This window comes from Wolffia australiana, chromosome 2 (genome assembly GCF_029677425.1).
Source record: "Wolffia australiana isolate 7733 chromosome 2, ASM2967742v1".
Taxonomy (NCBI): Eukaryota; Viridiplantae; Streptophyta; class Magnoliopsida; order Alismatales; family Araceae; genus Wolffia; species Wolffia australiana.
The window spans coordinates 12,244,257-12,254,689 of NC_135836.1; the positions used below are offsets into that span (position 1 = coordinate 12,244,257).

The 10,433-nt window shown below is 39.4% G+C and overlaps 1 protein-coding gene across 1 annotated transcript; it reads right to left on the minus strand.

The window, feature by feature from the left end:
* Positions 1-7,591: 7,591 nt before the first annotated feature.
* LOC144716882 (protein kinase STUNTED-like) lies at positions 7,592-10,191 on the minus strand. The gene is made up of 7 exons (XM_078592148.1): positions 9,850-10,191; positions 8,996-9,770; positions 8,771-8,931; positions 8,618-8,697; positions 8,386-8,521; positions 8,144-8,293; positions 7,592-8,074 (listed from the first exon to the last, which is right to left on the minus strand). Exons 1-7 carry the CDS (start codon positions 10,135-10,137, stop codon positions 7,832-7,834), a joined length of 1,833 nt encoding a protein of 610 aa, XP_078448274.1. The 5' UTR covers positions 10,138-10,191; the 3' UTR covers positions 7,592-7,831.
* Between the last annotated feature and the right edge of the window lie 242 nt (positions 10,192-10,433).

Below are 10,433 nucleotides of genomic sequence, written 5' to 3' on the forward strand. Positions count from 1 at the left end.
TTTATGACATGAAGACAAAAATATTTTTAACACTATTCAAGTATTTGTTTGAATTTGTCTTCATTTGACTTGTTGAATGGCTACCTTTGAGTATTTAAGGTTAAATTTATTGATGATTTAATAATAATTACTTACATGTGGATATTATTATCAAATGGAGATATCTTTATTTAAATGATGTGGTAAACATATCTAAAAATTTAATATTATTTTAAATCTCAAGTCCTTGGCATAATGGCTAGTTTTTGCTCTTAACTCTTGCAAGATATTGAATTGATGGCAAACTTATAAATATAAAAAATTGAAATAAATGATTATTATTTGATATTTCTAAATCATAATCAATGAATATGACTATTGGACTCTTGAAATAGTATCATTATGCCCTTTCAGATTTTTCAAGTCCATATATGCAGTTTTGAGCCCTAATTTCAAACTCCCTTTGCCTTGCCCTTTGAAAATCATAGTCCAAATGTTAGAGCGATTTCTCAATTGCTGGAGCAAATTTCAAGAAGTTTTTGAACATTATTTGAAGAGATCTTTTCTTACATCAATCTAATTCCATAGAACTTGTAATTGTGATTTTTGATGTAGGGTATTTCAAGATTCAAAGAAAAGAAGGTTGGGATTCGAACTTCGCACATCGTCAACCCTCTGATAAGTTTATAATTTTTAGCATATTTTTTTATACTGATTTTGAGCTTTTGTTTAAAACAAAATAAATTTGAATCACATCATTGGGTTGAGTTTGGAAAGAGTTATAGGGGTTTAAAGTTGGACATGGAGGAATCGAGTGGTAAACAAAGAATGTTGAAAGATTGATCTCTGGCGATTTATCTAATTTGTTTATGAAAACTTTGTGAGTGATAATAGTTGTGCAAAATTGTGTCAAAAAACAATTCCAGGTGGAATCATTGAATTTGGTGTAGGCTTGAAAAAGATACTACAGTTTTAAGCATCAAACGTCAAGCACGAATCAAAAATTTCATCCAAAGAAAAATGTGGAGGAGAAGAGGACTGAAGAAAAAACGACCACAAACAATGAGGTATTAATGAAGGGAAGTCATTGTTATATTTATGAATCTTTATCTCTGAATTAATAAAAATTTGGCATAAAAGTATTCTTGGTGAAATACTTAAAATTGGTCATTGTCTGAATACTATTTTAAATAGCATCAATACGAAGTGTTGTTGAGGAGAATACATTATTCAAAAATAAAATCTTATTGCTAGATCTTTGTGATCACTCAGGTTAAGGCTTTGGGGGCCAAGTTGAAATAGATCAAGCAACGTCATTCCATGGAAGCCTTTGAGGGTTGAGGGCCATAAAGCTTCATTGACTTTTTCTTTTTCTTGGTATCCTTGTTGAGCCCTATTTCCAAGTGATTTCCTTGGGGGGCATTCACACAAGATTGGTTAGGGCACATCATCACCTCTAGATTGATAACCCCGAACAACATTAAGGATTAGCCTAAGCTGTCTAAAAAAAATAACTTTGTCTCCCATTTTCCCTACCTCATTTCTTAGGAAAAAAAATCTGTGGTTAATTAAAAATAAAAATATAATATAAATAGAGAACCTACTTCACCCCCCTTAGGCTATTCCTTGGCCACCAAAACTAATATATCTAAATATCCATGTGTTTATCATGTTATCATCGTCAAACCCTAATCCATCATTTGATTACTCGTTACATTGTCCTGATTACAATGAGAATGGAGAGGAGCCATTGGAGAATGGAGAAGGGGAAGGCCCTTGAAAAATTCTGGCTTGGGTAAATTTCGTTCAAGGCCTTACTTATGTATATTAAGTGGGTATTTTCATAAAAGTCCCCCAAACTCGAGTATATCTTCCGACGTCCAAAGACTATTTGTGTGTCACCCTCTAGGCCCATGTATCAGTCTAGTTAGAAAATCTAAAGGCCCAGTAACCTTTATTTATCTTCCAAGGTAATTGGCTCTATCATCATATATATTAATTATTGTGGAATCAATTTAACCCAATTGATAGGTTAAGTCTTGAACACGTTTGAGTGCCAAGCTATACCTCGTGCTCTAGAAGATACAAAGGAGTGTGAACCAACTCACTCATGGAACCTATTTGTCATCATCCACTTGATGCTCCTAATATGATTTAGGTACAGTCAACTGTCAACCCATATTTAGTCATCCGAGTTAGTATTAATGCGTTCAGAAATCATTGGAGAACTCATCTCTGATATTTGATTGCCTTGGCCAAGGACTTCATTGCATCATCTTCCTTGAGTTGTCTCCTCACTTACATAGAGGGTGGACGATCCCATCTTGATTAGTCAATCATCTTCGTGCCCTTTTTGATGCACACTTACTAAGACTATTTAGGATCCCATGATTAGAGACTAATATATCATATTCAAAATACAAATGTCTCTCCATAAGATGTCTTTGGTGTCTCAGGTCTAAGGAACTTCTACAACTATGACATGAACTAACCTGATTGACATTCTCGTATGATACCATTCATAGATTTGTACACATTAGTTCAATGAACATCCTACTAAAGATCACTAACTATTTGTCCTTAGTGTCTCCACACTATGGCTACATGATCGGCCATAGTCATCAAATGAGTGAGACTACATATTGCTATTCTATCCAGATACTGCTATTCGATGTCATTCTCAAGTATCCTTTAAATAAGAATATTTAGAATACATGCTTAAAGACTGGTGATCTCGATATTATGATCTCATCATAACTCACCAAGTTCGATCATGCATTCATGGACTTCATTATAAACATCAGACATGCACTATAATGACAATATACTATATATGAACATGGAACAAGATATCAAATGTGTGATTGGCTTGCCGGCCACATCTATTTCCATCAAGGATGGGGATAATGTCATACGCAGAATATGAGAGGGCATTAAGGAAACACAAATTGTAGATATATTTCTTGACTATAATTTTGATAGAGACATCAACATCCTGTCTTCAAAAACCAACCACACCAAGATTTGTCTTCTAGTAATTTTCAAGAAGCACACTCTCCTAATTCAAATGATTTGATTTTGTGGATGATTCAGGAGCAACATAAGATCATGCAGGACCTTATGAAAAGACTTGAAAAGTTATAAAATTATAGCATGAATTCTGATAAAAAAACATGATCAATGAAATGCAAAATAGTGCTGTGAAAAAATAAAATTTGTGTTTTAGTTATGATCATGCAGATGAAGAATATCCAACTTTATTTTTTAAAGGAAAGCCATGGAGATTATGAATCAGATTGTCAACACAATATATTATTTGGAGAAGCAAAAAACTGCATTTAGTATGAAGATGAAAAGATGGACTACACCACAGGTCAGTCCTGCAATCTCCCTTCCATTGACCCTAAATTGTTTTCTAATATTGAGTCACATGCTTCATATTCCATATTTTCAATTGAAGAAATTATTCTGATATTCATATGCTGTTTATGCGTGATGAAAATGATAGCTTGATAGATTATAATGAATAATTACATAAGAATATGAGTAATTTTATTCATTTACTTGGACATACATTAACAGGAAATTACTTCTGATATTCATTTGTTATTTTCAGGTGATATTTCAGTAAACATAAACGATAATTTTCATAGGCACATGAATAGTAGTGAGGGGAATAATTTCTTGAAGAAAAAAAGGATCACAAAATTGCAATAGGGCTACCATTTAAGATCAAAAGGGTATTAATTGAACCATATTCTGTTAAATTATTCTTTAATTAAGCTATTTTCATGCATTGGCATGATCATTTATTTGGTAAACATGAGAAATTGATGGAATATTCAAAGAAAACCATATTCTTTTTACTCCTTGGTTCAATCATTTTATGAAATCACACATATGATTATGGAAAAATATAAGCAATATGCTTAAACAAAAAAGACAAATATCATAGCATGGAATCATTTCCCTATGAAAAAATATCTTCAAAGTTGGTGTTGTGCCTCTAAGTAATATTGTTTCATTTTATGTTTCTTTCTCCAATCTGAATTAATCTATTTCAAAATCTTGGATAAGGATAGTCTCTAGAACAACTTTGAACTTAAATTTGTTGATATGGGTATTGAATATCTCTTACATATATTTTTGAAGCCACGAGTATTCTTTTGTTTGATATTTTCCTTTCAATAAAACTAGTAGTAAAATTTCTTGTTCTTTTCTGATTTTTTCCCTTGCTTTTATTGGTGTCATTTTTTGCAGGAATGTACATTTTTAAAAAATAAAAAATCACTAGGAAGTTAAGGTACAATAAAATGGGCATGATGCATGTAGAATAATAAATACCCTTTTACACAATTATATATTTGTGTATAACACTTCTGGCTACAATATTTTGTCATTCTTCTACACTCGTTGTTCATTTGCTTCATAATGTGACCTCAAAATCTTGGCCAGATCAAGCTCTCTAAAAAAGACAAAGAAAATAAATAATTTCCTACACCTCGAGGAACCTAAACCTACACCTCGATGAGCCGCATATCGAAGTACCATGATGGCCATCTGGTTCACACGAGTTTATGCAGATAAGGCTGCTAAAAAAGCTATTGAATTCATTCATTTTTTTATTGATTGAGGTCCATGCATAAAATAGTATGGGGAGAGTTATTATATATATTGTCAGAGTTTTTCTTCAAATTTCATGCATCAATCTATTGGTAGGGAATTTTGTTATCATGAGCCTGAGTAATATTATAGCCCCACCTTAGGAAACCTGTTTACCTTTGAACATAGGAATACATGTAGATAAATTAGGCTTTGACCGGATCATGAACATCCTTTAGATGGTAAAACCTATGATTTTTTTAGATAATGTGTGAATGATTCCCAAATGTCAGGGGTATATGGTAGGGTGAAAAAAAATAGACATGTGTGAACCCCACTTCATCATCACATTTTATAAACTGACCATGCTTTTGTGTCTTGGTTACCCACTAGCTGAATCTTATTTTGGGATAGGTGTATCCATTTCAAGTCCTAAATCATAGAATTACTGTTATTTGCGCTTCCTAAGAATATATTTGAAACCTATATATCATCTTCACCCATTTTCCCTAGCTTGCCTTACACAATTTCACCAACATTTTGTTTATTACTACATGAATTCATCTCTTCCCCATCATCTCTAACTACATATGACATGCTTTACTCCAAAGTTATTTATTTTATTCCCCCTTGTGATATTAGTATTTCTTGATAGTTATTCCTTCTTACCCCCCTTTTGGATTTTTGTATGCATCTTCTCAATGTTTTTCTCTTTCTCACTAGCGTAGAATGAGTTTACCAAGAGATTTGTTCTCAATCCTTCTGGTGTATTATGCTTATTCTATTCCTTGGACTAAGCTGTCTAAGTTTTATTTATCTATCCATTCTCCTTTACCAGCCCTAACAATTTCCATTGATCTGTCCAAAATTATCTTATTTCTTCATCCACGGATAGGAGCCTCTTCCCTCACGTTTCATTGTTACACATTTGATATTATGTGCTTATATAGGAGTGCAATAATGCATAGTTCCTATTTTAAGATAGGAAGAAATTGAGTGGGGACCCCACACACTTAGTCGCCATCTGTAAGAGAGTGACCTTACTCACTTGAAGTATGAGGTCCACCACTTCAACATGTGAAGTGATAAAATTCTAAGGTTATAGTATCATACCCAACGAGAAGTAGGATTCACTCCCCATGACCACATCTCTTTCCAAGAGGAGCCATTCCATTCAGTCCTAAAAAGGCAAGTGTTTAAATTGTCAAACGGTGTGTTACGCTAAACATCTGATGAACATTTTTAACACTTCACTCACATGTCTTTTTTTTGTTTCAATGTGAAATAAAATTTAAGCAGAACACTCAAGAAAAAAATTCCTGTACACTTTAGCAGCAAGTGCTCACCAAAAATGTCAGCCAAGTTCATTTGTGACAGAGTTGTGTAACAAGTCCTTAGACCCATTACACACAGTACTCTTAAATCATGTAATCTAAATATTCCTATTTGAACGGTACTTGAGAAGGACATTAAAATATCTGTACACGATATCACTAACTAGTCCTACTCATGTGATGAGTATGTACGATCATAATTCACAAAATTATATTATGCATTCAAGAAATTCAACAAGACCATGCCAAGTATAATATAATAGAATAAATATATTCTACACATAAATATTGAATGAATATGGAATGTGTGTGTGACTTGCTGATCAGACATATTTCCATCAAATATTAAATTTATATTTTTCCTTACGTTATAATGATCATATATGCATCTTAAGAAAAATAAAATGATTTAAAATATTTATAGAATGAAATCATTTTTTTTTCTTTATTTTTAATGTAAATTTATGAAATGATCATTATAGGGTAATATATGAATTTTTTCAGACTATTTTAAATTGTTATATGAATTTATTTTAAAACAGACAATTTGTCATGAGTGATTCACAGAGCTCCCTTCCTGACTATTTTCCTTTATATTCCCTCTTTTCATCAAAAAAATTCTGATTAAGGAATATGGAAAATTTCTAATGTAGCTTAAAAAAATAATATTTCATAGTTTATAGAAAAATTCAAGAGTTTTTATAAATGTTCCATTTAACTTAGGTACCTCGAATAAGATGAAAGTGTCAAACATTCTGTTTGTGCATAAACTACGTAATTATAACACAAAATTGATTTGTACTTATTGCATTAATAGTCATTAAGTATGATAGATATTCATGATATGAGTGCACGTTATCATGTGCCATCCATATGGTTGCTAACACATATTAGCCTGAAGTATGGAAAATCACATCATGGTAATGTGACAAATTGAATGATACTCTGTGGTCAAATTTTTCTTAGTGCACCAACCCCTGTTGGTGAATTAGTCATTGTATCAGGCCAATGGTTACACCTCTGAAAGTTATAATTGTGGTTATTCAATATCAAAGATCTAGATGTGATTCTTTTATCAAAACACATCTACAATTTTTACTCCACTTGTAAACTCACGCCTGAGTCTTAATCCAAACTCACTTGGTAACACCTGTGGGATTGAAATATCCTGAGTTTGCTTCTAAAGTCTAAAGTCCCTTTCCTCCCCTGTGGGATAGAAATATCCATTTGATATGAGAGTCAAAGGCTGTTTCGGAGGAAGATGACATCATTGCAAGAATTGCAGGGCTAGTATTCATGCACAGACAAATGATCATAATGATTTAACAATAGATGTGCATATGCCGACCTTCTGGTGGAGGCCACCGTTAATAATGCATCCATCTTGGCAATTATGGGCCATCAGTACAACAACATATAAATCAAGCTTCCTGTCATACAAAAAAACCATCCAAGCAGCGGCCAATAGTTTTTAACTTTTTTGTCTTAAAGACTGAATGTGAGATTCTTAATTAACCACTTGGCAACTTGTCATTGTAATACTAATAAAGCACATGAAACTAAACACAGACGGGTCATCTTGGAAACCAAGAATCGGATAACGCACAACTGAAGAGTAATAAAAAAGTACCAACATGGGTCTTTTCTAATACACTCGTATGCGAGGACATTCTGTCTGTAACAATAATGCCATACGATTCCTCAATGCCATTCCATGAAGATAACCAACCCAATTTTTTAGGGGGGCCTCCAACCCTATCAGCAAATCATATAACCGCCAAATCAAGTTGATTGGCGATGCACTATTGCACTCCCTCGAGAATGCAACCCCCGGACAAGGGGAGCTTCTGGGGAGCTGGAAAAAAGAAGAAAAAAATACAAACAAGAGCTCTTCCAGCGAGGCTTGGGTGGGGTTGCTAGTCAAAACTAGAGGACCTGCTCCACCTTCCCTTGAGATAATCCTCTAGCGACGCTTGGAAGCAGCTAGCGGCGGCGCTGCCGACGGACTCGCCGTCGTCGACGTCGAGCAGCGCCAGCCCAAGGTGAGACGCCACGCTAGACGGAGGATAAACCTCTTCGTCTTGTTCCTCCGCTTCTTCTCCGGCGCTGCCTTCCCACGTCTCCACGTCGCCTTCCTCTCCTTTCAACAGCCTCAGAACCTGCAACGAGAAAGTTAGACTTAGCTCCACAGCGGTTAACGAGGAAGGCTTCTTCATCGGTTCTCTCACCTCGCTCATAGGGGGGCGAAGACGGGCTGATCTCCTCAGGCAGCGCGCTGCCGCCGAGACCACTCTTTGAAGCTGGTCCTCGTCGTAAAGCCCCTCCAATGCCGGGTCTAGAAGCGCCGCTGGCTCGCCCTCCTGCATCACCTGGCTCGCCTGAGCAAGACGATGGCTATCCAAGGTCAGAACGGATGACCGATGACGGTGAAAAAACGGAAAACCCGTTCTCTTTGGCCGGCAGAACTCACCCAGATGACGAGACTGCCCCGATCGCTGCCGATCGGCTTCCTTCCCGTCACCAGCTCGAGAAGGACGACTCCGAACGCGTACACGTCGATCTTCTTGCTCACCCTCCCGTACATGAAGTACTCCGGCGCAAGATATCTGACCAAAGAAGCAAGCAAGGCTCGGTTACGGCCAATGGACGACGGAATATGACGGAAGAAGGAAGAAGAAGGAATGGAAGAGCCGGGGACGAACCCGAAGGTGCCTACGACGTCGTTCTGAACCGCCTGCGACGAGCCCGTCGGTGCCCACAGAGCCAACCCGAAGTCCGACAGCTGCAGAAATGGCGGAGCCAGAGCTCGGTTAAGGCCCGGCCATGGCGGGTAGATTATGCCCAAGACTACCTACCTCGACATGGAAATCCTCGGAGAGAAGGATATTTGAAGACTTGACGTCTCTGTGGATGACGGGACGAGGAGACGAGTTGTGGAGGTGATGCAGCGCGCCGGCGACGGCGACGGCGATCTCGAATCTCCTCTCCCACGTTAGCAGCGGCTCGCTCTTCTTCCCTGCGGCAGCTCTTTAGTAACGGACTTTTGCGAGGGCAAGTTGTTAGTTAAGGGCTCTTCTCACCGTGGAGGTTTTCCTCTAAGCTGCCTCTGGAGAAATGCTTGTAGACGGAGACGAGGGCGTCGTCCTTAATGCCGATTCCGACCATGGAGACGATATTCGGGTGCTTTAAAGAGGTGACGATGTCGACTTCAGCGACTAAGTCCGCCGCCGCCGCCTCTGCCGAGGAGTTTGGGACCTTGACAGCCACCCGATCGCCGCCGGGAAGGCAGCCTCTGTAGACCTTTCCGGAGCCTCCCCTCCCGATCAAGTTCTCCGAGGAGAAGTGGTCGGTGCAGGTTTGGAGCTCGGCGTCGGAGAACCAGCGGCAAGAAGAGGAATTCTTGCCGAGGACGGAGGTGAGCTCGGAACGGAGGCTCAATGGGCTCGAGCCAGACCGGTCGGGGAGTTGCATGACCCACTGAACCACCGTCATCTCCCGGGGAGACCTGCAATTCGCCATAGACGACGCCTTGCCGAGTAGAGGCCAGCCGGGGGTTGAGTTCTCCGCCGGCGACCTCGCGAGAGCCGTGGTCGGCCCATGGCTGGGCTCCGTCGGCCTTGGCCGGACGCCCTGTTTCGGGGTCTCTCTCTCAAAGAATACCTTCCCATTACGGACCGCCACCACCGACGTCTCCTGTGGAAGTTTCTTGGCCAAGTACTTGGCCACCGACACCGTGCCGAAGGAAGTAATGGCGTTGACACCGACAACCACGGCGGCGGCGGCGGAGATCTTCGCCTCCTTGGCCAGCGCCTTCCTTATGGAGCTCCCTTTCGCGACCCGTCCTACTAAATCCACCTGAAAAACCGCCGCGACCCATTAACGCATATAAGAAGAAGAAGAGGAAGAAGAAGAAGAAGAAGGCTGAGGCGATTACTCGTAAAAGCCTGGCGAGATCCTGGAAATCGGCGAGGAAGCGGTAGAGCTGGGCGGCGCCGTCGCCGTAGCGGGAAACGTGGACGGCGAGAATGGAGTCTCCCGGCCGGACCAGCGTCCCGCTGAGCGCCCAGACAAGTACCTCGCCGGCATCGCCACCGATATGCAATCCCACAACCACCGTCCTCCCGCCCTCCGCGGCCGTCATTCTCCCTTCAATCTTCCCCCTTTCTTCCTCCGATCTGGTATACTTTTCTCTTGTTCGGGAATCTAACGTATACCCCACCATACATGATCGCCGACCCTTCCACGTTCCGGTCTACCCGCCGTCCCGATTTATCCCCCCTGCAACTCGCAAGAAAAAAACAGTTGACGATAAAACTTTATTCTACGGGCGGCAATTTAATAACCCGTCGCTAGGTTCATTTCTCCATCGGGATGCATCATGCATGCATTATCGGACCGGTCGGATATCGCCACATCGACACCTCCCTTCTCTCTCTCGTCGTATTGCACGTGTCCTAATTCTTGTGGAGTGAGGGGCGGTTAAACTAACCACGGTTGCTGGTCAGGCTTGTCACAGGA